This window comes from Pseudovirgaria hyperparasitica (genome assembly GCF_010093815.1).
Source record: "Pseudovirgaria hyperparasitica strain CBS 121739 unplaced genomic scaffold EJ05scaffold_4, whole genome shotgun sequence".
Classification (NCBI taxonomy): Eukaryota; Fungi; Ascomycota; class Dothideomycetes; order Acrospermales; family Acrospermaceae; genus Pseudovirgaria; species Pseudovirgaria hyperparasitica.
Window position 1 is genome coordinate 210,213 of NW_022985552.1, and position 26,159 is coordinate 236,371.

The following is a 26,159-nucleotide window of genomic DNA, read 5'->3' on the forward strand; positions in this document are numbered from 1 at the left end:
TTTTTTTTTTTGGGACGATGGTGCATTTTCAGGGGGGTTCTGCTCTGACTGCGCAGGGAGGGTACGACGATATATTCGGCGTGTGGTTATTTATACAGGCGCAGGGTGCATATTTCCAAGTTCGATGGTTCTATCAATCAGGCAAGCAATAACAGCGATCTTGTCTCCATGATAAAAATGCCATGCGCTTCATAAACATTCGTGTCCCTTTCCTAAACCCCCAAAACCCGCATTTACAAGCCACGCTTCCAACGTACGAAACCCAACACACGAACCTCACGTCTAATGACTGATATACTGAAACACAGCACTCACATCCCGCTCCCCAGTCTCCTGCCTCAGCAACAGATCCTGAATCTTACCCAACGGACCGTCCGCACCATCATTAACAAAATGATTCCACGTACTCGTGTCGCCATACAGCATCGCCGGCGCCTTGATATGCTGCCGCCCATCAGCCCTGCAGCGCTTACACTTGAACGTGTCGTGCGTATCCGACGTCGTGTCCGGCTGATAGAGGAACAACTCGCGCAGACTGTCGATGCTAAAGTGCCGCTCGACGTCCTCGTTCGAGTCGACGACGCACGAGGAGAGGGACTGCTTGTGCGACTGGCGCTGGAAGATCTTCTCTTCGATGCTGCCCGTGCCGATGAAGCGGTAGACGAAGCAGTCCTTCTTCTGGCCGTCGCGCCAGACGCGCGCCAGGGCTTGCTGGTCCGCGGCCGGGTTCCAGTCTGGGTCGAAGAGGACGAGGCGGTTGGCGCCGATGAGGTTGAGGCCGCAGCCGCCGGCCTTGGAGGAGAGGAGGAAGACGAATTCTGCGCCCGCGGGGTCGTTGAATTTGTCGACGAGCTTTTGGCGTTTGTTGACGTTCATTGTGCCGTCGAGGCGGAGGCAGCCGTAGCCTCGTGCGCGGCATAGCTTGTCGAATACGTCTAGGGTCTGGGTGTAATTGCTGATGAGGACGATCTTGTCGTTGGTGTCGGCGTGGATGCGGGCGAGCATGCGGTCCAAGACTTGCATCTTGCCGGAGAAATGAGTCTTGACGTCTCGGTCGCGGCCTCGGGCGTCTTTGGGGGTGAAGTCTTCTGGAAAAAAGTTCTCCGAGCCTGGTAGATCGGATGGTAAGTCGAGTAGATCAGGGTGGTTACAGAGTTTCTTCAGCAGGCCGATTGCCTTCAACGGCTGGCTACCTTTCCCGCGGAGCAGAGCCTTGATCTCTGGTGACTTGATGAAGAAGTTGTAGAGGTCTTTCTGGAACGGCGCCAGGTTGCAGAATACGACGTGCTCGTACTTGACTGGCAGGTATTTCGACAGGATATCGTTCGTCCGGCGGATGATGAACTTGTTCACAAGACCGAGCAGCTCTCTGATACACTCGTCGCCTTTCTTTCTATCCTCGTCAGTGCCGTCCGCATCACGACCTCTCAAGATTGGGATCTCAAATCGTTTCCTAAAGTCGTTGCGCGTGCCAAGGTAGTTGGGGTTCGCGAAGTTGAGGAGTGCGAAATACTCTGACAAGTCGTTCTGGATGGGAGTTCCCGAAAGAATTACACGTCTCTGTACATTTAGGCTGTTCAGTGCAGTGAATGTCTGGCTCTCGCCATTTTTGAGGCGATGACCCTCATCGCAAAGCAAGAGACCGATGGGTGTATCGCTCAGCTCGCCAACGTTGAGACGTAGTGTTTCGTAGGACACGATAATGACTGGACGAGTCACTGTACGTCCGCTCGCAATCTTCCATTGTCGGAGCTGCTGGGTCAGCTCCTCTTTCGACGCTTTACCATCGATAGCAAAGGGGTTAATGGCGTCCTTGCCAAGCCACTTCACAAGCTCATTCGCCCAGTTGCGAACCAGACTAGAAGGACATGCGATGACGCACTTCTGTATGGTTGGCTTGCCTGCATCAGGCGACTGTTTCAGGAGCGTCCACATGAGAGCAATGCATTGGAGCTTATACCGTCAGCAGGAGTCCAAGGGGAGAAGCAAGACACCTACAGTTTTTCCAAGACCCATCTCATCAGCCATGATGCACCCTTGTGCCTTCGAGTCTATCATTCCAGTCGTGCACTGATACATGAACTTGACACCCTCGACTTGATGCGGCCTCAAGACCTTTGCAAGTCGTGGGTCAATCACTACAGGTACTCTCGGTCTATCCTCGACATTCTTTTTCAGCCCAAGTATGTCTGCCAGACTCTTATGCATAATGGGAACCTTCATCTCCTCTTTCTGTGACCCGTCCAACTTCTTTTCCACTTCTTCTTTGGGTTCTGGTTTATCATCTACAGTTGGGTCATACAACACAATCGCAAACTCGCCGCTCGGGTCGTGCAGAGGTTTCGCCTGGAACACTCTCCCCTGTCTCAAGCCGAGCAACGGTGGAGGCTTAAACGCATTGTATTCCCCCGAGCCCTTATTGAGCAGGGGGACGGCGAAGCGTTGTCGAAACAGCGTATCTTTGTCCTTCGGCTTGAATACCGGAAACTTGTTAATGTCCCTCGTGGCGAGCGCCAGTCGGTCCTCATTCGTGTATTTGCCATCGCCATCTTCGCCCGTGCCGTCTGCTCCACCGTAGTCTACCTTTCTTCTCTTCCTTGCGGGCTTCTCCGACGCACGAGTCGGTGTTGCACAGCCGGGCATCTTGAAAGGCTTGCGCAGTTTATCGGCCGACTGAGGCGTGCCACCATAGAGGCGAGAGGGTTTCTGCGAGATCCCGGGCTTGTTTTCCTTGTCGTCGCTCAGCGAGAGAGGTTTTGGTCGATGCCTACAGTTGTCAGCTTTATCATAGTATTGTGATCTTGAGGTTAAGCGTACATAGGGAGTGTTCGGTGGTGTATACGCAACGGAGGAGGGATCATGACGCGCGACGACTTTGAGGTAGACGCGCCACTTGCCAAGACCATGACGCGCAGTCACATGATGATTTCGAAATGAAAACAGACATCGAAGAAAAGAAAGAAACTCGATTTCTCTTTTTCTTCGGGACTCAATGGCTAGCTGTCTAGAAACCATCGAGTCAATTGGACAGTATCAATCACATGTCTCATATGACTTCTCAACATGCGACACGGACAGGTAGAAATTATAGTCGAGTGAATTAACGACGACAATGGCTTTTCTGCCAAAGGTCAAGCTATCATTGGAGAACTGTGGCCTCAGACTTATCATGGGCACCCATTACACAATGCCGTCTACTTGATGTATTCTGCCACGCTGTCCTGAGCACCTGCTGCTTCTCTCCTGTACAGCTCATCAATCAGCTTATGACGAACGACGGCGGTCTCCCAGTCCAAGTAATTGTCTGTCCTTCCATCTGCGAAAGCTTCATATATACGCGCAATATTCTGTGCTGGTTGAGGCAGCTCAGACCATTCGTCCTTGTCGGCCTGTACCTCCACAAGTTCGCCGCCGTCTTGGTATAGCTGTATCTTGGTATCAGGGTGTCCAACGTTCATCATCGCACCCCCAGCTGTAAGTTTTATCTCTCCAGTCTCACCGTAGATGCGCCAATCGAGGCCTTGGCCCTCGCCTGGCAACGACTTTCCACCGCGCAGGTGATATGAGAAGAGAGCTCCAGACTTGAAGTGTCCCTGTACGAGAAACTGGTCTGGCGAAGTCCGAGTGACCGTTTCGACAACCTTGCGGGACGGATCAGTCAGGACCTTGTCTGTGAGATCGACTTTCGGGCGCTTGGTGTCGATGATAGAGCTATAGGTTGCTAGGTCGCCGAGAACTTGGAAGACACCTTCGATTGCTACACAATACAATTATGAGTGATTGGCTTTAGTCAGTGGTCAGGGGGCACACTTACAGTGCATGAAGTGTATGGTGAGGACATTGCCTCCAATCTCTCTAGTCGTAATATAGCGTAGTTCTGCCCATTCCTGTGGCCCGCCATTGTATGCAGCTCCAGTGAATGTTGAGCTGAGGACCTTCCCAATCTTGCCTTCATCGATTAACGCTTTGACTTTTTTGATAAATGGCGAGCTGAGGGCTTGCAATCCGATCATAGTCTTGGACCCCGACTCCTTCGCAATCTTTGCGAGCTCCTCGGCTTCTGCGAGATTCTTTCCGAGTGGCCATTCGCAGAAAACATCCTTCCCGGCTTTGACTGATGGGAGCAAAGTCTGATAGTGTCTGTCGACTCGGACAGAGCATACTACAAGATCAACATTGGGGTCCTTGGCGAGGTCTTCTGGGGAGCCGTATGCTGCGACGTTGTCCGCAAGTGAGTGAGCCTTGATGGCAGCACGAGCGCTATCTGCAGAAGAATTGCATAACGCTGTGATGATATATTTCGAGGATTTGCGCAAGTATGGTAAATGGGCATTGACAGCCCAACTGCTAGAGGCGTTCAAGCCGATTATTCCAAGACGGATTGGTGCCATGATCTTGAGGGGTAGGAAAGGCTTTGCGTTATATTGTCGTCTCTGCTTAATGAGTTGTGCTCGGTCGATTCTCAAATAACCCAGAGGGGCTTATATATTCGTAATCACGTCATAGCCTTCTCCGCATTGATTGATGCACGCATTTGTAAGCGGAGAGTTTGGCATAGGATGCCTTGAGACGCCGCATCCAATTGGTAAGTCTGTAATATGGCTGAAGTTTCACAACAGTAGTGTCTTAACTCGATAACTCGAATGTTTTGATCCACCCAAGCTGGATCTCGATAAGTACAGCTCGAACGGAGTACGGAGTTGCGCCCATCATATGCTAACCCACTTGGGAAACGAGCTTGGAAGCTTTGTCATGTCCCGAAGCGCATAAGCACCAGAACAACACCGGACCTCGGTGTACCTCTGCACTGTTCTGTATTGCAGAATATGCTTTGTGATTACGAACTTCCACCTTGAGTGCTGAAGTCCGGGACCTGTTCCCTAAGGGGTTAGGGTGAAGTCCCCATGGGAACAAATCTCAATTGAAGTTGGAGAGCGTCATCTCGAGTGTCTGGCTGCAGCAACATGCCTGACAATCTTCGGAGGAGCCTGGTTTGTAATGTATCCACCTCACATGAAGTGTCCATGGTTGGGAGGGTGCCCTAATCATCCTTCTTCTCTTACTCTGCCACCACTGCCCCCTATATCCCACTCGACCCATCTTGCCCCTTTGTTGCCTTTCCTCGCGCTGGTATCTCTGGCACAGCGTCCAGGGTTGAGCACAGCACAACCTGCATAGCTCAGTGCAAATGGCGGGGCTTCAGAGTCTGCAATTACAAGCACATTCGGTAGTGGGTACAGAGACAGCGCTGAGCCGTATGACCAGTGCTGAGGTCGAACAGACATTGGAAACGGCGAAAGGTGGGATTGCGAGAGCAAAGTGAAAGCAAGCGCCCGGGCAGTCTGAACGTGTGGATCAACTCCTGAGTCCAAAGGATTCGTAGATGCCTCATCGCCCGTGACGTCTACTTCCATAGACTGGGCGTCCTGTGTCGCTTGCCTTGGAGGGGACGAGGGCAGTCCACCAGACATCGAGTACTCTGCGTTTCTTGTCTGGGTTGCCGCCACGTTTTCTTCGCCTTCGGCTTCGTCATCTCGTTCGTTGAACCTAATAGCCGTGCGACGAAGTCTGCCCAACATATCATCTCGTAGTAGCACCATTTCACCCGCAACACCAAACCAACTCAAGCGCGATGGATTTGTGGTCCATATCGCCTCTCCTTCTTTGATGCCCTTGCGGTTAGCTGCTACACCGTGCACTTCTCTGTTAGCCTCTGCTACAACACGACGTATTCGACTCGTGAAGATATCAGGAATAGCCTTCCTAGGCAACGGAACAGCAGCACCTGCCGAATGGGCCGAAGCCCAGGCATCGTGATCTCCAGGCACAAAAATCAGTGTCGTTCGCGCTATCAATTGAGGAAACTCTGACAGAAGGGAGGCCAAAGAGTCAAACGACTCTTTGTACTCTATACTGCCACTGCCAGACGCCCCTGAAAGTGCAGCATTTGTTGCAAAATTACCCATAAGGACCATAGCCAAGGGGTAGGATGGAACTGGTAGAGATGAGTAGCTTGACAACATTGTCCGTAGAGCAGATAATGTTGCTGGTTCCGCCAGATTTAGTTCTGATGCAATGGCTATTATACCGCTGCGAGCTGGTGGCGAAGGCGTTCCTAAGTCTACTTCCAGGGGTGGAGCAAGAAGACGCTGGCACAGTCGCCGCATTCGCGATCCATTGCCGCGCTCAGATCCAACCCCTAGAAAGTCTGTCCAGCCAAATGCTGGACCAGCGAGTGCATCATCGGCTGTTGCGTCCTTGATTCCAAGTGTAGTGTTTCGACGTTCGACCGGCGGATGACCAACAGAGAAACAGACAAACTTGCCACCAATTGTGCCACCGATACCGCCAGTACCACCAAGTGCTGAGGCCGAACCTGCTGATGGATTGCTGTCATCTTCTTCGTAGGATCCGTCAATTAGCGCCATCATCCCAGGGGCAAACCAAGCGCCGTCTTCGGGAATGGGTCGAGCGTGCTGGAGATCTAGTGCTATACTTCCAGTCAAATCAGACAGGGCGAGGGTGCCTGTGGGAGCAACGGTCAAAAGTCCGAATAGAAGATGCGTACTGCCCCCGCGGCCAAGGAGGTTTGCAATTGGTGTTATTTTGTTGTACTGTCCGTTCGAGGCGACACTTTGTAATGAAGACTTGTGCGTATTTGCAGAAAATGTCGGTACTTGAAAAGCCTCGTTACGCAGGATGCGCTGGTGAACTACATGATACCTCTGACGGAACATTTCAATTCGATGTGATGGTGGCGCAAGGAGAGATGGCTTCGTAGTAGATCTAGACGATGGTTAGAGTCTCCTCGGCCGGGCGTTTATTTCATAGTAACATACTTCTCGAAGTGTCTTTTGCCAACATTGTACACCAATCTTGGTTGATCAAACCCCCCTATTACTTTGAGCCAATCCCGGGGGTCTTTTGAAGCATCTTCCTCGTCTTCGTTGTCTTCCACCCCAAGACTTGACATGCCAAAGCTATCCTGTCTTTCGTCTATGGCAGGTCTTTCGGATATGCCATTATGCAAAGCTGCATCTGGACCAAATGCAAAGCTTCCTTGTCTGCTCACACTCGGTGTGCCACTCTTCCCTTGAATGATTCTACCGCCAACCATGCAGCTTTCTAAACCTTTTAGAATATCCTTGAGCATACCACTGTCGCCATTTATTATGACTGACCCGCCTGCTTTTTTCCAACTCCGAGCAACTTCCTCCAGAACACGCTCAGCGAGGCCTTGTTCCCGCCATCCCTGACCACAATGGCGCCCGATGAAAGTCGCAAGACTGCCGAGGGCAGAAGATTGTAGGTTCAGATCATGGTTACGTGTGAAAACTCGGACAGCAACAGGACGAAGGAGGTTTGGCGGGAGCAAAATCGGTACTATAGGCTTGATGGCTGCTGGTGCTGGAATCGCATTGATGGGCTGTGAGAGGATGGGATGCACTGGTGTTCCAAATCCTGGAGAAGATGATGGAATCGGCGCTTTCTGGCCTAGTGAAGACGGTGCTGTCCGTCTAGGATTTATCGTCGACATTGCAGTTGAAATGTGTATGAGAGAAATGTACACCGGAGTGCCGATGCGGGACAGTTTAGAGTGAGACGCGCCTAGGCGCGTCGCGTCAACTCGTGACCACACTTTAATCCTTGATACTTGCGCTCAGAGATAAACCGCATCTTACACCTACAGACTATCGCATATCTTCAAAGTTCAGTTGCGACTACAATCACTATGGATGACAACGAAACACCCACGCTCGCCGCGATTGCGAAACTTACTGAGAATGCAAACCTCCAGTACAGCCTCAAGAACTACGATGCCGCTGCCGAGCTGTACTCGCGCGCAACCGAAATGCAAGATGAACTACATGGAGAGATGGCGCCAGAGAGCGCGGACCTACTATTCCTATATGGACGCTGTCTTTACAAGGTCGGCGTAAGCAAGAGTGACGTCTTGGGCGGAAAGGTCGCCAGCGAGGAGAAGAGCAAGAAGAAGGGGAAAACATCGAACGGCGAGGGCAGCAGTAGTGCGGTGTCAAAGAGCAACGCTATCTCAAATGCCGGCGATCAGAACGCAGAGGCAGTGTTGGAAGCTGCGGTGGAGACTAAGGATAGCACAAAGCCGGCAGACCAAAGCAAGGCTGCAGACAAGCCATACTTCTCGATCACAGGAGATGAAAATTGGGACACGGACTCGGACGATGAAGACGCTGGAGAAGAAGGCGATGCCGCAGAAGACGAAGATGATGACGACTTCAAGATAGCCTACGAGATTCTAGATACAGCACGCGTAATTCTACAGCACAAGCTAGAAAATCATACCGGACAGTCCAACATAAAGAGCGATAAAGGCAAAGACAAAGCCCATGAATTATATCCAGGAGATGTCTCAGATCCAGTTGTGCGCGCAACCAAGGAGAAATTGGCCGAGATTCTGGACTTACAGGCGGATATCTCACTAGAGAGTGAACGATTTGAAGATGCTGTACCAGACAATCAAGCTATATTAGCTCTTCGAAAGGATCTTCTACCACCTGAACATGCTTTCATAGCAGAATCATACTACAAGCTCTCACTCGCCCTCGAGTTCGCCTCACTCACGTACCACGAAGGGGAAGGGGAGCCGCCTTCGGTGGACGAAGGAATGAGGAAGGATGCCGCAAAAGCTATGGAAGATGCGATTGCGAGTTGCCATTTGCGCATCAAGACTGAATCAGAGAAACTCTCATCTCTCAGCGCTGAGGACAAAGTCAAGAAAGAGCTTGAAATCAAAGACGTCAAAGAATTGATTGCCGAGATGGAGGAACGGGTAAGCTCCCCTTTAAGTTGGTTAAAAATTTATAGTGCTAACACTGCGCAGTTGGTCGATCTCAAGGCTTCTCCTTTAGAAGTTCCTAACCTTGCAGGCCCGGCTGGAGCAGCCGATGCCAATCCTCTCGGGGGTATTCTAAGCTCGATTTTGGGCGAAACACCTGGACAGCAGAAGGCTCGAATCGAGGAGGCTGTCAAGGGAGCAAACGATCTCTCTGGAATGGTGAAGAAGAAGAAGCCTGCGCCAAGTGCAGCAGCCGGACCAAGCACAGATACGAACGGCAAAGGAAAGCGGAAGCTCGAAGACGGAGACGACTCCGACACATCAAAGAAAGCCAAAGTCGAGGATGCCTAAGCTGGATGATTAAGGATGCCATATATTGGAGTTTTGTGCTATAAGTGGGCGTTGAGCATATTCGCTTTAGAAGCCCCTGATCTTACATCCAATCTGTATTGTACATGTTACCATATACCGAACTTCAAAACAAATGAGCAATACTCCTTAACTCAGGACTAACAGCCTCTTTACTCCTCAACGTAAGTCCAGCAGCCCTCTGTGCCAGTCCGACCACTTCTTCGACTCTTCTCCCCTTCAAGATACCCGCGACTACCGCGCCCAAGAACGTATCACCCACCCCATTGACACTGACCACATCTTCACCCACCAACACCTCAGGTGGCTCAAATAGTCTCATATACACGCCACCAACCCCACTCCCATCCACATTAGTTCTACTGAGCACATACGGCTTATACTCCGCCCTATGCAACCTCTCATCTCCCCTTGGCAGCAAACTAGTCAACAGCACACCCTTGGGCCCCAATTTCGTCAAAATCGTCGGTATGAAAGGCAGCAACTGAATGCCCATCTGTGGAATCCCCTGGTCCACCAAGTCCGCATTCGTCGCGTGCGTCAGCGCCGTACGCAGCCCACTTGACGATATCCCCAGCGCGTCAATGACCTCCCACCAGTCCTGCCTGCTCAGCAGCGCTTGCTGTGCTGTGGCATGCATAGCCGCGAGCTCGTGCTGGTTTGGTGTCGCGATATCGACGATATGCTGCGGGAACACCCCGATGTCAGATGCGGTGCCGTGTGCGGGGCCGGAGAGGAAGCGCGCAGCTTTCGATGTGCTGACGGGCTCGAAGGCGGTTGTAGCACCGACGGCTTTGCCGGCTCTAAGCCAGGTGTGTGCTGCGTCGCGGGACCAGTTACCGTCTACGACGACGCATGCTGGGGTGAAGGTGCGGTCAGTGATGGAGGGCCATAGCGAGGGGATTGATGCTGACGGGATGTCCTCGAGGATGGTCATGTCGGCCATGGCGAGCATGAGGTCTTTATTGGCGTCATTGACGGCGATGTATTGGGCTGTGCGGGCGGAGGAGGCGGAGGAGAGTGTTTTGATGCCTTCTGTGCTGAACTTTTGGGACTGTAGTTGTACAACTGCGGCATGGCCGCTTAAGTCATCGCCGATGGCGGTGCAGAGGGAGACTGAGCTACCTAGGTAGTGGAGAGCTTTGGCAATGTTGTGACCTACACCGCCGAGGGTTTGAGTGATGCGAGATGGGTTAGAGGTATGAAGTTGAGGTGTGGTGCTCGTCTCAGAGGGAGTACCGGAGAAAGGGGTATAATCGCAGGCAAAATCTACGGCTAGAGCACCAGCAACAATGACTTCAGTGTTCGCAGTTTCAGCAGCTTCAAGAGGTGTTACAGGTATCTCAGATGAAGAAGATGAACTTGGCGTAGAAGCAACAGAGACAGTAGACGTAGTAGACGGCATGAACGTATTTGAAACACTACGTACATGTCCAATCAGTCCGAGGGTCTCCGAAAGTCAACGATATATCTCACCCAGTCTCGGCTCCCCTCTCATTTGCTTCTAATAGACCAAGTTCCCGGGCTACGATTGTACCACGTCTTACGTTGGATTCGATGAGAGCTCTGTTCGCAGGTATGCTGTTCCCCTTGGTCAACTCCTTGATTTTGTTCAGAATGTATGGCGTATTAGCGTTTCCATATGCCCCTGCGGCCTCAGCTTCCTTGATGGCTTCCGCAATCACCAAGTCCATCTCTGCCTTCGGAATCTGGAATTCTTCAGGGATAGGATTTGCAAAGACAAGGCCAGACTTGATTCCAAGTGAATTTTGAGCATCTGAAATGGTTAGTGATCCTTTACTTCGGCACAAGAGCAACCCTTACGTATGATGGCAGCAGCCTCGATTTCATCTTGAATTGTGACCGGGCTTTTCACACCGCTATCACGAGACCAAAACGCCGGAAAATCGACATTTCCCTGTCGTCCATCGGCGAATGTGCCGACCCCTGCGCCTTCAGTCTCTAGATATTCAATCGTCCGTCCTATGTCCAGGAAACTCTTGCACCCACTACTGACCACTGCTACAGGGGTCCTGCCGAGTTCTGTCAGATCTGCTGATATATCCATGGACGACTCAGCGCCACGATGGACACCACCTAGTCCCCCAGTTGCGAAAACCTTGATACCAGCTAAATGGGCCAGAACCATGGTTCCAGCTATTGTCGTACCTCCATTGAAATTCTTGCCGACAAGTCTCTGGTAACTGAAATCAGAGAGGTATGCAAGGAAAGGGTCCAGATCATTCATACCATTCCACAAACATAACTTAAATCACGTCTAGAGAGCTTCAAAGTCGTGTCTTTCCCGGCAGACGCAGTTAGTCGGATGAGCTCTTCTGCATCAAGGCCAACACGGGCTACTCCATCAATGACTCCTATAGTTGCTGGGACACCACCATTCACGCGGACTATACTTTCTAGATGCGATGCTAATGCAACATTGTCTGGATATGGGAAGCCTACCATGTGTCAGCTTCAGTCAAGCTTCTACACTTGACAAGTGGCGATCAGGCCTGACCGTGCGTATATATAGTGGTCTCCAAAGCCACAACTGGTTTGCCTGAATTCAATGCTTCTCTCACTTCATCATGCACCCGAATAAAACTGTTGTTCTTTGTGCTAGCATGCCGCCAACGGATGGATGATGCCTGCCTGACAGTACAGCGTAGGGCTGATGTCCGTCCAAAGACCCCAAACATAGCCATAATTGATATGGCACCCAATCAGGAAGAGAATGGATGTTTGGTGTGCTAAAGCGATCGTACTGCAGCAAATCCATACGCGGGACGAGGCAGCGTGGGGGTCATCTGCCAAGACTTTCGCGAAGCTGATGCATCGTGGCCGGAACATCTGCTGTGGAGAAGTGAACTTGAATGGAAGCATCAACAGGACCACAACCATAAACACAGCCACCACAGTCTTGATGCTGGGCTCGATAAACACATACCCAGCATGATACTCCTACCTACCATTGCGAGCTGCTTGACAGCATTCGCATCTCTCACGGCCGCGCAATCGAACTTCTCAGAACCCAAGCTCTCGAAACAGATACTCCCAGCAGAATTTAAGCCCCCGCAGGTGTTCCGGAATACCAATCTCGTGAAGAACATTGACTTGAGCAAGGAGTATGCGAGAGAGACTGTCAATCTCATCATTGAGAATATCGACTCCAGACCACAGTCGGAATACTATCTTCCCTTCGAATCAGCGCTCATTGCTCGCATCGGCGGCTTCGAAGTTAGAGACAAGAAGGACGCATCGAAAGATGCCTTTAGAGTCGAGGTTGTCGAATATGACACAGAAAGGTCAACTAAACAGATTCTATGTAATTGTTCTATGCTGACGCTCATCAGTTCCACCGAGTTTTATCGAATCCACCTCCCCTCGCCTCTAAAGCCAAAGGAAACCCTAACACTTAGCATCTCATACACCGTCCTCTCCGCCCTCGAGCCTCTTCCCGCAGAAATCGAGCAAGTTGCAAAGCAATACGTCCAATACACCTTCTCCGCCTACACGCCGTCCGCCTACCTGACCCAAAAGCAAAAGACCAAGCTCAAATTCCCAACCTCCGACGTCCCAGACTACTCCAAGCTCCCCAAAGCCACCAACGCCGATGGCAAAGAAGATCCGCAGAAGCAAGGCAAAGAATTCACATATGGTCCGTATGCCGACATTCCCGCCGGCGCCTCCGCGCCCGTCGCCGTGCGCTACGAGTTCACGAAGCCCCTCATCCACGCCTCGCTCCTAGAGCGTGACATCGAGATCTCGCACTGGGGCGGCAATATCGCGTTCGAAGAGCGCTACTGGCTCACGAACCGCGGCGCCAAGCTCAAGGACCACTTCTCGCGCGTCTCCTGGGCCATGACCCAGTTCCAGAAACCCGCGACGTTTGCGCTCAAGGAGCTCAAATTCCCCCTCGCCGTCGGCTCAGTCAATCCGTACTTCACAGACGACATCGGCAATGTCAGCACAAGCCGCTTCCGCAGTAACGCCCGCGAGGCAAATCTCGAGCTGAAGCCGCGCTACCCGCTGTTCGGCGGCTGGAACTACAAGTTCCGCGTCGGCTGGGACGCCGATCTGAAAGGCTACCTGCGGAAACTCAAAACGGGCGATGGCTATATCCTCAAGGTGCCCTTCCTCGAGGGCCCAAAGGCATCCGAAGGCATCGAGTACAAGCGCGTCGAGCTCCGCGTCGTCCTGCCCGAAGGCGCACAGTACGTTTCTTACCCCCCCTCCCCCAAAACACCCCTCCCCCCTCTCTACACACACACCACTAACCACACCAACCAACTCTCAGAAACATCAAATTCGACACCTCCATCCCGCTCATCGCAAGCGACACCACCCTCCACCACACCTTCATGGACACGCTCGGCCGGCCCACCGTCTCGCTGACGGCCATCAATCTCGTCGACGATCTGCGCGAGCGCGACCTCATCATCACGTACGACTATGCCTTCCTGGCCGGGTTCAGGAAGCCGATTGTCATTTTCAGTGCGCTTGTCGCTGTGTTTACGGTGGCGTGGGTGGTGGGGAGTATTGATGTCAGTATTGCGGCGAAGAACAAGAACAAGAAGATCACGAAGAGGTGAACAGAGAGGGTGGATAAGAAGGGTCAGATGGCTGATTCTATCTTCGATGTAGTAGTATTTAGAGGGTAGAGGGAGGGACGGAGGGACGAAAGGAAACACGTAGTATGATTTGCAGGTTCATGAAAAGTATAGATTCTATCACAGAGAATTGTATACAATACCATTACGGATTATCTTATACACACCGCAGCAATACACCATCAAAATTTACAGACGCGGAATACAACCCACAAAGGACGTCCTCTCTCACACGCCCTCACACACACACACCCTCACACACACACACACACTCTCTCTCTCTCTCTTTCTCTACACAAGTACATCCCAACCAAGCAGCCAACACGCGACACCCAAGAAAAAAATCCTTATTCCTCTACCCCTTCAAACCCCCTTTATTCCCCGCACCACCACCCACTCTCAACCCGAAACTCACCGCCACACTAACCAACAAGCCAAAGCAAAGCACACTCGGTCCAAACCAGTCATGATAACTGACCGCCCTCCTCTTCCGCGTCATGCGCACTCTCCACAGGTACAAGCCCAAGCTATACAACATTGCCGCCGCCGCAACGAGCGTAAACGCCCACGCACTCAGCAGCGCCAGGCCATCGCCGAAATTGAGCAACGCGGCCGCTATCGACGCGAGGATGATGCTGAACTCGAGCCATGCGAGGAACGTGCGCTCGGTGGCGAGATGGACTTTCGGCTCGATGCGAACGGGGACATGGATGCGTTTGCCTGGGGGCGCTTTGAAGCGCTTCGTCTCGCCCGTGTACTTCGGGATGCCGAGTTGGGTGGTTTGTACAGGCATGGTGGAGCCATGCGGGCTGAGTTTCTTGCCCATTGACGAGAGCTTTGAGCCGAGATTGACGATGTGATGCTTGGCGATGGTTTGGTAGTAGTGTAAGCCACCGACGCGGCGAGCTTCTTCAAGTTCGTGGTTTGCAAGCTCCTCGTCTTCATCGTCTGAGTCGTAGAGCGGGTAATCATTCGCAGTATTAGGGGCTGCAGCAATGCGTTCTTCAACGTCAAGAGAGTTGCCGGCGGCGCCATTGACTTCACCATTGCTGGCAGTTCCGTAGTCGCGGCGTTGTTCGAGATCATGTTGCTCCAAAGCATCACGGGCAGCACGGAGGCGACGGAGATCTTCATTCTCTTCCACAACGGGAGGCTCTTCGTCTTCAAAATCGTCGTCATCTGAATCAGGGTCCATATTGCCACTGGTAGAGATATCGGTCGATTGGCCTGGACGGTCGATTCCGAACTTATGGGTGATGGGTTTACGAATATCCACATCCATCTGAGGCATCCAGAATGGGATCAGGTGGATACGATTAGGATTGAGAGTTGCCGTTCCGTGGATGAATTTACTGAACTTGGGTACAGCCTCGACGAGATGACAGGCTGTCAAGTCTCGGATCCATTGTGGTGGCTCCTGACCAGCTTGAGTCTGCAGCTTGACTTCCAGAACAGCGTACGGAAAGAGTTCCAAATCTTCTTGAGGGACCTTTTTGAATGGAAAGTCGATGCCAGCATCAGGTCTTCGCCAATTCTTGCCAGCACGGGTCTTCCCATCGAGGTTGTCCTCCCGGATCATGGTAAGCTCTGAGTCTAACGAAACACGGACGCGAGCATCCCCGGGGAGTTGGAACGCTGTACGGTGGTAGAATGATCGAGTAACAGGTACAAGCCTCCGTGTGATCACTCGATATTGGATCTCTCGGGCCAGCTGTTCCTCCTCGTCTATCGCCTTCTCACTCTTCTTTCCTTCTCTCCGATCCTTCTCAAAGATTGATTCCACCGTCAGCTTCCCAGAAAGGTAGTCATTGACGTTCTTCTCCTTGAGCTTGAAACGAGCTTTGACCGATTTCTCTCCAGTCCAATCTTCTCGGTGCGTCTTTCGTTCAATAAAAATGTTGTCCTCGTTCATCCCACCGTACCACCGTAGACGAATTGCTTCTGCTCCCTCGGTCTTCTTCAAGCGACCCATGTACAATTCCCAGGTATCAGTGTTGTCGTAATAGATGGATGAAATGGCCGAGTCACTGGGATCCCACTCCTTGTTGGCATTGAATACGAGAACGGGAAGATGCTGAGGCAGTTTAGTTTGTACGTCTCGAAATGTATGCCTATATAATACGTACCTTCATAAGAATGAGCTTGACTTCAGTAATGTTATCCGGGTGGACCCAGTACTTCGTAGTCTGGCGAACGAAATTCTGCTGCTTCCCGCCCGCTGAAGAGTCTCCTTTGACTGGATTGCCACGCGTCCGGACGAGATCATATAGCTTCGAAAGCTTGACAATGAATGCATCGTAGTTGTCCTTGAAAAACGGTTTTGCTTTTAGTCTGGCAGCGAAGACCGGCTTCAGGTGCCAGCTAGTTTGTTTCTACTCGCGTGTTAAAAATGCCTGAAAAGAGAGATGAGGTCTACACACATCGTGTTTCTTGATAATCTTCTGGAAACCCGTGTAATTCAACTGCACGAACTTTGCAAGGTCATGTACGTCCGCAATGATATCACTCAAGTCTTCTTCCAGCAGCAAGAAGTCCTCTTCTGTAGGAGCATCCACTTGACTACCACGCAGCTCATCCGCAGCCTGCCTTTCCGCCCTGGAGACGACATCATTGACTTCCTTCTCGGAAGCCTTTATCCTCTGCACAATCTCCCTACTCTTCACCTCTTGAAAGTCTGCGACCTTGCCCAGCTCCTGCTCAAGCTCTCGAACAAATCTGCGCTCATTGTCTTCGGTCCATGGCTTCCTGTTCGGCTTCGGATTCGTCTTTGTAGGGGCAGTCACAAAGTCGGTCTTGAGCTGGGCTTTCAGGTCATCGTATGCGATGTAGTAATAATACCAATCCTTGAGCAAGGAGGATCGAAGCTGCTGACCGAATCTGCAATTGACTAGGATTAGCGACGGCTGCTTCTGAAGCTCCTCATTGGAAGCACGAGACAGGGCTGTGTAGCTAGGGAGAGAAATCATTGGATAAGCTCATGACATACCTCATACTTGCAAAAAAGCAACGCACGACCTACAGTAAAGAATGACAATCAATTGGAGAAAGACTTCAGACAAAGAGAGAAGAAGCTTGAGAAGCGCCGTGGGGAAAGTTGGAAAGTGATGCAAGTAATGAGGTGAAAAGCGGCCTGCACTGGCGGCGTTCCGACAAGCAACGGCGTTGGGCGGGGCAGCCAAAGAGAGAGGCTGGGATGGGCACGTGCGGTCCTTTCCCTTGAGGCTCAAGCTGGGAATAGCAGAGGCGTGGGCTTCAATTGCCGGGCAGGTAATTAATTAGTTTATCGACAATGAAGAACTTCCATTTACCCTACCGAAGCCCAATGGTGCAGCAGTCCTGACGTGGGAATAGAGTTGAGTTGCTAGGAAACAAGACTCACGAGACGCTCAAGCCTCATGCAGACGCAATGCAATGAGCATCCGATGCTAATGTCGTCTGGTGCGAGAGAACGAGCATTGACGCCGGAACGCATGTAGTACATTAAGTAGTACGGGAGTCATTGCATTTAGTTGATCAAAGACTCCAGTAGAGTAGATACATGCTGCATGCATGCAGGACATCCGGTAGAGTCATCTTGACGCAATTGGGGATCTTGTACGAATGCATCATGATTGGTGCACCAAATGCCCATAGTATATGATATGATATCCGACATGTAGATACTGTCCAGCGAAACATTGGTAACCCATTACCATAATCCAAGCTATTACGACCATGTTGAGAATTTCTTTGATCGCGTCCTCTCTGATGTCTTCACTCTACAGTTAGTTCTACATCCTACCGTCCATCTCGCAATAGGCTTTAGATCCATCCATACAGCTTAATTCTCAAAGCATCCCCGATGTTACTACAAACTGGGCAGAATGTTAAACCACATACTCAAACTTTTCGATCCGGAAATTCGTAATATCGTAGCGGGCGTGTCAGGCCAACTTGTAAATGTCCACTACTCCAAGGGTATCGCTGAAAAACATCACCATTACATGGTAACCACACTCTGATCTGCGCAGGACCGAGGCCAAAGGACAGTACGCGGGCTGGCCGCGAGTAGACTCCACGTGTCCAAATGTACTACAGCGCACATGCTGAGTCTGCTATATATTTCTCCCTCCATGGCAGAAGGTGTTGCACAATTTTTGCCTAGAGCTTCGCCAGGGTCTGATAAATCCAATGCGATACGCTTTTATATGCATCAAGGACCGGCGCGAGATTTCGGTAAAGGTGGCATCGGAGGAGCAGCCCCATCTCTCGTCGATGGAGGAGAGAACGTAGCTCTGAGGTCTTTGAAACTAAGCGCGAAAATATAGTAAGTATAGGTCGCAACAGTATCATAAGCTATGCGACATACCTTCTTGTCTTCCTCAAGCCACCACTACCGAACCACTTCTTAAACCCTTTAGAGCTCTTCGTTGTTTGTGAGTCCTACGACGCTGTTAATGCCATGATATACACTCGCTCGACGTAGAGAACACTCACCTGCTCCCCGCTATTTCGTATTGTGCCATTCTCACTCCCACTATGCCTGCTGTGTCCACTGCCAGTACTGCTATCATTGCCATTGAGGTAGTCGGACGGAGCAGGCGGCACCCATCGCTCTGTATCCCCACAGACCACAACAAACCAGCCAACCTTCTCTCCTGGCGCAAGCTGGTCTCGTAGCTCAATCAACGAGCCCCAAGCTTCATTGTCCACTCCCTTGCCTCTGACCTCTTCTACGTCAATGCCCAGCTTGACCTCATGCACAATATCGCAAACGTATGCGAAAGGCTGCGATTTGATATTCTCGTCGAGCGGATCGTACTGTTCGACAAACCGCAAGCTCGGCAGGGTCGACATGAGGTGTGGGTACAAGGTGGTGAAATTCTGTAGCATGGTCTTCGTTGTAGCTGGAGCTATTAGCCATTCAGCAGCAGCGTCTTCGAGGTTCTGGAGGATGATATGGATCCGTATGAGCGATCGCGGCCAACGGAAGCCATGGACGAGGTAGGTCGGCATGGCGATGAGGGTGACCTAAGAAGCGACAGGGCATAGAAGTGGTGAGAGTGAGAGGCAGTCAGCACAGAATGAGAAAAGATATCGTGTGCAGGCGGCCAAGAGGCCTTCAGTGATTGGAGCTGGTGCCAGAGTGAGGTCCTTGTCGAGGTCGGTTAGATGGATTGAGGCTGGAAGGACGAATGCTTGTCATTCCCTCAGACGGAAGGGTCATCTAATCAATAGTGACTCTGTCAGGACACCCGACCGCTGTCGTGAGCAATAATCATGGAACAAGGTTGTAGTGCGACTGCTTCCGACAATGTGACGAGCGGATAGCGTCCTGTCTTTGGACGTCTTCCTCTTTCTGTCCCGGGAATATGGTGATACACAATTTACTAGCTTGGTGGCTAGCAAACACGGAGAAAGCTGAAGACAAGAAGGTTCCGATGGTATGACTAGGATAGGGAGTCGGAGGGACAGGAGTAGATGTGACTGAGGCGCACAGAATACGACATCAAGCAACCGAGTCAGATGAAAGATATTAACGGTGTGATTCGAACACGAAAAAAGGCTGAAAGTTGGCGAGAAAGATGCTCCTCATTTGCGCTTGGCGGGGCTGTCCCTAGCTGTGAGACCCCTGTCAATCAGGGCATAACTGTTTAGCGTCATCTAAACGGTCTGTTGGCTCCCGCTGTCACGAGCCAATCTCATTCGCTGCTCTCCTCCTTGTAAGTAAGCAGTAGTAATCCCCAACACCCGTTAAACAACACGAAGCGAGATTCAAAAAGTCAAAACATTCAACAGTGGGTATTCGCTAGTGGTCACCCACCTAACTACTAATCCACCCCTAACCAGCTTAAATAGGCGGGAGCGAACGGGACCGCTTGCTTTCTGGTTGGTATGGCCGAATGTGCTGACCGTAATTTGAATGCTCATTATACCCAGTAACACAGAAACGCAAAAGCAAACGCAAAGACGTACCGAGAGAAGTCCTTCCTCGTTCCAGGTCCCACATTTCAAAATACACAGGCTTATGCTTCAAACAGGCACTTCAAGATTAATCGCTGAATGACTGTTCATGAGGACTGATAATGGTAGTATGATATGTTCAATCTACATACAAAATATAAGAAAATGTATAGCAGGGCAGGCGCTTGGGTATCATGTGATGCTCGCGCCAGAGCATCGAAAAATGAGAGAAGGCAATAGTGTATTTTACGCCAAGCCATGCTTTATGTCCAAACGTCATTACAATGTTGTATTCGAAAGTTTGATCAAACGGCCCAGACTGCCAGCAACAAAGTCACCGGACTCGTTTGTCCTCGGATTAGAAGCAGCTCAGGTTCCGTGCCACAGTGGGTCTAGCAGACGAACTTTTCAGGCTGCCGGCCTCGCTATGTTGAGGGAGGGACAATCGATGTCTCCTCACACTGCAGCTGTCGTCGCCATTCTTTTCGTCGTAGAATTTGGCTGGAACACGTGGGCAGAGCCATCGTGGGGCGACCTTCCGCCAGAGACCTCGCAGACCACTGTGCATCCGATCTATCTCTGCGTACTGCTGTCGACGAGTGTCTGGTGACGTCCAGTGTATAATGGTAGGTGGCACGGGTTCGTAGAGCTCTTCCTCTTCCTCTTCCTCTTGGTCGGGGTATTCAAGTCTAGTAGTAGTTATTGGTGGAGACCGTGAGTATGGCATGTTGGTCCCAAAATTCAACACAGTAGTGAACGGGATAACGTTCTCTCGCTTTGGACTCGATGGTGCAGAGTAGGGCCCTTGGGGCAGACTTTGGAAAAGTGAAACGCTTTGTCGATGGAAGTCGACAGCCTCTTGAGTGGTCATGCGACGAGGTATGGCTCCATGGGAAGTATGTGCTCTGGCTAGACCTGGTCTCTTTCCGGACTGAGTTGATGAGCGTCGTGAATCAGCTCTTCTGTGCTTCCTATCACTGGAGCTTGAAGACGTTGCTACCGAGTCTCGTCGCCGTACTTGTCGCCGGTCACCATCTTCGACGACTCTGTCGGAACGAGGGGTGTCGGAAGAAGAGACTGTGCCGTATATTGATATGGGTGTGGCGTTACGACCGAACCGTTCAAGGGTTGGAGGTTTCTCGACGGTCATGGCGGGATCCAAATGGCGTGTTCCATAGACACCGAAGACCAGCAACGGATATCTAGAACACTGAAGTGAAAGCCGATGGAAAGGTTGAGAGAAAAACTCGAGGGTATTTAAAACAGAGCACTACCAGCAGTCCACGATCACGATACAACAAGCTCCACTCTGGAAAAGCCAGGTGATGTGGAAGCGCGCTTTAGTGTTGCATAACAGGTCCGTGATTTGTTGATTAGGCGTTTACATGCAGGCACTCGGGCCTAAAGTAATGGGTAGCCGGCCGGTTTGAAGCTCACCGCTAGGAATGTAATGAGGGAACTTCACCACTTTCGTGTAAGGCGGCTTGGCGGAGTGGGTATAAGATTGAGCGACGTGGGGCAAGAAGAAGGGTTCAGAAATAGAATCGAACACGGCAGATTGCTGAGAGTAATGAAAAAGACGTGGATAGACTGCTGCAAAGGGCAGAGAAATAGTAGTAGTCCTTTTGGAGATCGATCATGAGAACGAACGACTTTCACATGTGAATGAAAACCGCTAGGTACGGACCTACTTGGCACAGTCACGACCACGAGCAGCAGCATCCATTCCATTCTCGTGATATGGAAAGCCACCGCCACGAACCATGAAAGTCCATAAGAACGGACCTGCAGAAGATCTGAAGGCGCGACGGTGAGTTGCTGGCAGAAATCAAGTGGTCATGCAGCCGCGAGTCACTTCACCGCCAGGCCGAGATCGCTGGATCAACACGCGCGCCGCCTGCAATGATAGAGACAACAGCTCATGCTCCAACCAACGAGCCGTGTCTTGCCCGCATGCCTCATGCGGGCAATGAGGAAGACGCACATGAGCTGTCGATTTCCATGGGTCAGCATCGCCCATCGCGAGGCTGTTGTCGACGATCGTACCGAGTTGTGAGAGGACGTGCGATGGATGATGGATGCGAATGTCAACTGTTTCAGACGATCCATCAATCTGCTGGCGGCGCTTAGGCTGCCTGTAGCAGTGTAGCTTCGGTCCAGTTGCCGCCAATCAGCCAAATCGTCGGCCGCATGTCCGGCTCGAGCGATGGATGCGCACATCTGGCGGCGGTTCTACCCGAGAGCGCCTCGGTCCGTGATGACTGTGAAGTCTGTTTTGTGAGATCAAATCTAAGGCGTGGATGTATATCATGGAGGAAGGGTGGACACTCATTTGAGTCCGGAAGATGATTGCGTGTATTGTATGCACTAGACCATTATTGGATGGCTTGGGAACAAGGGACTTGATCAGCAGACGACATCGCACCATCTCATCAGACACGGTAACAGAACTATCTCGTGTCGGAAAACGTGCTTGACACGGCAGTGTATACGAGCTTGAGGTCAACCAAGGTACTTCCTATGTGCTGCTGTTCGCTTCGTAGCTCGTTCACGGTTACTAGAATGGACTGGAGGGCTTTGATGTCGCTGATTGGAACAGTTGTATCTGGCATGTCGTCAAACTGGAGCATCACCTGCGATTGCTCTGGTGGATTCGGACTCGTCCGGGTATACCGGATCATGTTCATTGCGACCTTGGCAAATTCTGCCGCGTCAATGTCCCGTATCAGGCGTGTTTCCGCATGCCTTGATGGCCAGAAGAGCAGTTCACTCACGTGCAGAATCGTTCCACTTGGCATGGTGAGATAGATGGATCCAGCCGTGTCTGTGCTGCTGTTATTGTCGAGGTTACAGTTCGGGTATGCGGATATGGCTTCTGAATTTGGGGGTGTGGTGCGCTGCACTGTTGTGGTGTGCTGCACTGTTGTGGTGCGCTGCACTGTTGTGGTGCGCCCGGGGTTGACAAGATCTTTATATTCGCGGCGCCTCCTTAGTAGTGCGAGCTCGTCTTTGAATTGTTGGGTAGCGACATCGCGAGCAGCGGTGTTCCATAGTGGCATGGGTCTCTTCCGGGCTTTGGTGCTCAAACGCGTACCGGACATGTGCTTTTGTATCGAGAACTAGATAAGCGCTATATCAGTATGCAACATAAGCTAATACTCTTCCCGAGGCATTAGGTACATTATACTTGGATACTCAATAGAAGCTAAACTTCTCAAAGTAGAAAACAGATATATTTTTACATTCTAGATGATACATCAGATAGGTTATATATCACTTCTTACACAGTTGCTATTGCACGAGTACATCACCCACGAGTCTAGCAGCTAGCTCCAATATCGTATCCTCATGTGCTTAGATCCTTGATGTATGTATGTGAAGAAACGCGTTACTATCAAGTCGCTATGGAGCTGCTACTACTATCTAGCAGAGGAAGTTGCTGAATGTTCTGATAGATATCTAGGAAATGGCAACCTCTATTACCTATGGTCAAGTCACATCTTACCCCACTCCGTCTGAAGTAAACAACTCTTTGTTCCAGATATCGTCGGCGTAGCGTTGGTACAGGAAGCGTCCAGATGATGAGTCCATAGGTAGGTTAGTTGTATACTTCCGCAACGGTGGCAGGTCCTGTCCAATCATGTGTGTGTAGTTTTTGGAGCACGGAGGGTATGTTGATGTATACGTTCTGCGTTTAATCGTGCGTGCAAACGTAATCTGCAGGCGCTCTCCGATCTCCGTTTTGTCCATTTCCTCTTTTCTACCATTAGTACCGGACACGACGTGTGACGTAAAGGTCATTGAACATGCCTGGAACTTCCTAAACTTCTTCTCTGTGATAAACTGACTTGGGAATTCTGGCAGCCAGGGGTCACATGGGATCTTGGCTCGGCGACAAAGCTTCCGAAGCTGTAGCCACTCTGAACATAGTTTTGGAGACTCGAATATTCTGAGCCAACCGACAAAGTTGGCAGGTGAGTTGATGATTGGTGTAGCGCTCATGAGTGTATTGTAACAAGCACCCAAGAGGCGAACAGCAAAGTTCATCTTGGATCGCGGATTTCTCATAATGTGAGCTTCGTCACCTATTACCTACTCGGCCATCGTGTTTTGGTAGTGTGACTTGACACGTTATTGTCAAGAAGCTGTTTCACGTTCAGTTGTGCACACTGTAGAAGAACTGTCTAGCGCCCTGCTGGGTACTCGAAAAGTGGCTTCTCGGGTCCCTTAATCACTCTTCGTGATACACAAAGTACACAACAAGTCACGTCATAGAAGCAGTGATGCAAGTCAAGATGTGGTAGCTATTTTCGCTACGGTGCTACGATAAAGCGGTGAAAACCGCGCACTGCTCTGCTGGGTAGCCAAAATGTTGGCTCCTCCTCCACCCTCAAACCCCCCTCATCCCCCTCACCACCTCCTCCAACTGCTCCATTCGGAGCTTCAGCTCCTCGAACTCTGCGAGGCTTGGTACGGAAATCCCACCCACGTTGCCGCGGAATGGGTTGATGCGACCCTGCTTGTTCAGGGCCTCGGTCAGCAGGACACGGTAATGCTCCTCCTTTGAGAAGCGTGGCTCGCGCTCGGACAAGTCCTGCGCCAGGTTCTCGAGCTTGACGAGGCCCTTCTCTACATCCTCGAAGGCGTAGTTGGACCAATCCGTGTGTTCGTAGACTCCCGGACCACAGGGGCCAGGGTGGCCAAGTTGGCCAGGGAGGATCAGCCGGAGTCTGGACGCGTTGTCCGGGCGGAGGGTGGCCAGCGAAGTGGAGAGAGCGACACGGCGAGGGGAGCCTGACATGCGTGAGCTGATGTCTGGAAGAAGTACTCGGCTACGAGGGCTTCCGAGAGCAACGTGGATAAGTCCTCGATTACCTTCAGTATCACCCTCTGAGATGGAGGGTGTGGCGGACCTGACGGAACGCGGAGACGTAACGCTAGACTCAGCGGCAATGATGGTGTGGAAAGAAGAACCCAACATGGGTACTGTCGGTTGAGCGTATAGACTGGGAGTTGGCGAGCCGAATGGACTGTTGTCGGGGTTGGTACGACCATGTCTGCTGAAATCAAGGCTCACGGCGTCGTTGTGATGCTCTTCAATGGCATCGAGGCGAGTAGCGACGCGGGAAACGTCGACGGGAAGACTCATCTGGACTGGCTCACCAGCGAAGCCGGTGATAGAACGAGGTCCGGGAGTGTTGACAGGGACAGTCGCGCCAACAGTGCTGCTAGAATCGGTGCTCACAGTGTCAGAGCGACGGCGAATCGGAAGGTTGAACGCAGTCATGACTTGGGCGGCAGACGGAGTTGAGCTTGGTGGAGGTCCATCCGGAAATGGATTGCCATCTTCACCAAACGCGATCAGCTTTCGATTGGACCACAGCCTGCGGCTGATAGGACTGAGAGAAACGATCTTACCTTTGCGGCTGCCTTCGACCTTAGCATTAGGAATGTCGATGGGAGCTGAAGGACCGACAGGAGCCGAAGATTCATCCATATTCGCCGCAGAGTCCACAGAAGCTGGAACGTCGATTGGAGATGAAGACATTGTACAATCGGCCGAGTATCGCGTACTGTACACGAGATCTGAGCGGTGAACGAAGCGATGAAGACAGAGTATGATGTAACAGGTCTCTTATTGACACTGTACGACGCGTGAATGTGTGAGCTGATCAATGTCTGAAATGAAGGGCATTGAGGGAAACTTACAGCTGAGAGAATGTCACAGTTTGTCACAAGAGAAAAGGTTGTAGGAAGGTAGAAAGTTAGAGGTGGGCGAAGACTATATATGAGATAGGGACTCGAAGTGAATCAGTTGCTGCACTCAATTCTTCTGGTCCAGTGACGTGTACAGGCAGTAACGGTGGTCCGAGCGGGTACTTTGCAGCAAAGTGAATTGAGTGAACTGCGAAAAGCGCAATATGGAGCGGTGAGTGAGACTTTTCACTTTCGTCATGCGATCGGATCTGAGAGAAACCTGGAAAACGCGGGGAAAACATGAGGGGCAGAACGCGGAGAGTAGATTGTGGGGAAGAAAAGGGGAAAAGGAAGGAGCAAAGGGGGCGGATGCTTTTCTGTTTCTCCATGCGTGTACGAGACGTTTGTTCTTCACACTGACAGTAAAGCAGTGTTATGTATGTGAGGACTTGGGGGACGCGCAGTGTGAAACAAGACTCTAGGAGATAGTGGACTGTTGGCATGTTCAGGAGTTATCGGAACCAGAATTGACAGAGCATCTGACATTATGTTGACAATAAAACGCAGCGAAAGTTGGACTGTTTGCTATGCTCTTGTGATCCACGCACACGTCAACGATACTATCGAAGAGATAGGGGGTTCTATATGAAACTGGATTTACTTGAAGTAGAAATGATGCTCAGATCTCGACAGAAACGAAATACGTGCCCTATGGCTCGGTGGTG

General features: G+C 51.2%; 12 protein-coding genes across 12 annotated transcripts; 2 read left to right on the top strand and 10 right to left on the bottom strand.

Annotated features, from left to right (window-relative positions):
• Positions 1–22: 22 nt before the first annotated feature.
• Positions 23–2,899, bottom strand: EJ05DRAFT_474034 (DNA repair protein, SNF2 family). Its single transcript, XM_033743517.1, has 3 exons — positions 2,818–2,899; positions 1,999–2,767; positions 23–1,953 (listed from the first exon to the last, which is right to left on the bottom strand). Coding segments are annotated over exons 1-3 (2,442 nt in total). The 5' UTR covers positions 2,820–2,899; the 3' UTR covers positions 23–282.
• Positions 2,900–3,194: 295 nt separating this feature from the next.
• Positions 3,195–4,391, bottom strand: EJ05DRAFT_436134 (NAD(P)-binding protein; the record flags this gene model as incomplete). Its single annotated transcript, XM_033741731.1, has 2 exons — positions 3,195–3,757; positions 3,815–4,391. 2 exons carry the CDS (start codon positions 4,389–4,391, stop codon positions 3,195–3,197), a joined length of 1,140 nt encoding a protein of 379 aa, XP_033602580.1.
• A 654-nt stretch (positions 4,392–5,045) lies between these two features.
• On the bottom strand, positions 5,046–7,537 carry EJ05DRAFT_498100 (DNA polymeras-like protein epsilon subunit B; the record flags this gene model as incomplete). The annotated part of the gene is made up of 2 exons (XM_033746633.1): positions 5,046–6,786; positions 6,840–7,537. 2 exons carry the CDS (start codon positions 7,535–7,537, stop codon positions 5,046–5,048), a joined length of 2,439 nt encoding a protein of 812 aa, XP_033602581.1.
• A 116-nt stretch (positions 7,538–7,653) lies between these two features.
• On the top strand, positions 7,654–9,480 carry EJ05DRAFT_536307 (uncharacterized protein). Its single transcript, XM_033749308.1, has 2 exons — positions 7,654–8,809; positions 8,861–9,480. The coding sequence occupies exons 1-2, from the start codon at positions 7,733–7,735 to the stop codon at positions 9,164–9,166; spliced, it is 1,383 nt and encodes a 460-aa protein (XP_033602582.1). The 5' UTR covers positions 7,654–7,732; the 3' UTR covers positions 9,167–9,480.
• Positions 9,181–11,935, bottom strand: EJ05DRAFT_462194 (IdgA domain-containing protein). Its single transcript, XM_033742672.1, has 5 exons — positions 11,703–11,935; positions 11,435–11,643; positions 11,009–11,381; positions 10,661–10,961; positions 9,181–10,605 (listed from the first exon to the last, which is right to left on the bottom strand). The coding sequence occupies exons 1-5, from the start codon at positions 11,887–11,889 to the stop codon at positions 9,291–9,293; spliced, it is 2,385 nt and encodes a 794-aa protein (XP_033602583.1). The 5' UTR covers positions 11,890–11,935; the 3' UTR covers positions 9,181–9,290.
• Positions 11,936–12,043: 108 nt separating this feature from the next.
• On the top strand, positions 12,044–14,012 carry EJ05DRAFT_462199 (Ribophorin I). The gene is made up of 3 exons (XM_033742673.1): positions 12,044–12,489; positions 12,538–13,398; positions 13,482–14,012. Exons 1-3 carry the CDS (start codon positions 12,137–12,139, stop codon positions 13,774–13,776), a joined length of 1,509 nt encoding a protein of 502 aa, XP_033602584.1. The 5' UTR covers positions 12,044–12,136; the 3' UTR covers positions 13,777–14,012.
• Positions 13,893–17,030, bottom strand: EJ05DRAFT_474040 (SPX-domain-containing protein). The gene is made up of 4 exons (XM_033743518.1): positions 16,781–17,030; positions 16,215–16,671; positions 15,921–16,166; positions 13,893–15,868 (listed from the first exon to the last, which is right to left on the bottom strand). Exons 1-4 carry the CDS (start codon positions 16,783–16,785, stop codon positions 14,150–14,152), a joined length of 2,427 nt encoding a protein of 808 aa, XP_033602585.1. The 5' UTR covers positions 16,786–17,030; the 3' UTR covers positions 13,893–14,149.
• Positions 17,031–17,986: 956 nt separating this feature from the next.
• On the bottom strand, positions 17,987–18,789 carry EJ05DRAFT_483916 (uncharacterized protein; the record flags this gene model as incomplete). Its single annotated transcript, XM_033745296.1, has 3 exons — positions 17,987–18,083; positions 18,143–18,216; positions 18,271–18,789. The coding sequence occupies 3 exons, from the start codon at positions 18,787–18,789 to the stop codon at positions 17,987–17,989; spliced, it is 690 nt and encodes a 229-aa protein (XP_033602586.1).
• A 1,102-nt stretch (positions 18,790–19,891) lies between these two features.
• Positions 19,892–21,252, bottom strand: EJ05DRAFT_273390 (uncharacterized protein). The gene has a single exon (XM_033740378.1). The coding sequence runs from the start codon at positions 20,885–20,887 to the stop codon at positions 20,096–20,098; it is 792 nt and encodes a 263-aa protein (XP_033602587.1). The 5' UTR covers positions 20,888–21,252; the 3' UTR covers positions 19,892–20,095.
• Positions 21,253–22,028: 776 nt separating this feature from the next.
• On the bottom strand, positions 22,029–22,908 carry EJ05DRAFT_474042 (uncharacterized protein). Its single transcript, XM_033743519.1, has one exon. It carries the CDS (start codon positions 22,836–22,838, stop codon positions 22,188–22,190), a length of 651 nt encoding a protein of 216 aa, XP_033602588.1. The 5' UTR covers positions 22,839–22,908; the 3' UTR covers positions 22,029–22,187.
• A 330-nt stretch (positions 22,909–23,238) lies between these two features.
• Positions 23,239–23,805, bottom strand: EJ05DRAFT_498107 (uncharacterized protein; the record flags this gene model as incomplete). Its single annotated transcript, XM_033746634.1, has 1 exon — positions 23,239–23,805. One exon carries the CDS (start codon positions 23,803–23,805, stop codon positions 23,239–23,241), a length of 567 nt encoding a protein of 188 aa, XP_033602589.1.
• Positions 23,806–24,127: 322 nt separating this feature from the next.
• Positions 24,128–25,705, bottom strand: EJ05DRAFT_508710 (uncharacterized protein; the record flags this gene model as incomplete). The annotated part of the gene is made up of 2 exons (XM_033748027.1): positions 25,447–25,705; positions 24,128–25,381 (listed from the first exon to the last, which is right to left on the bottom strand). The coding sequence occupies exon 2, from the start codon at positions 25,283–25,285 to the stop codon at positions 24,128–24,130; it is 1,158 nt and encodes a 385-aa protein (XP_033602590.1). The 5' UTR covers positions 25,286–25,381; positions 25,447–25,705.
• Between the last annotated feature and the right edge of the window lie 454 nt (positions 25,706–26,159).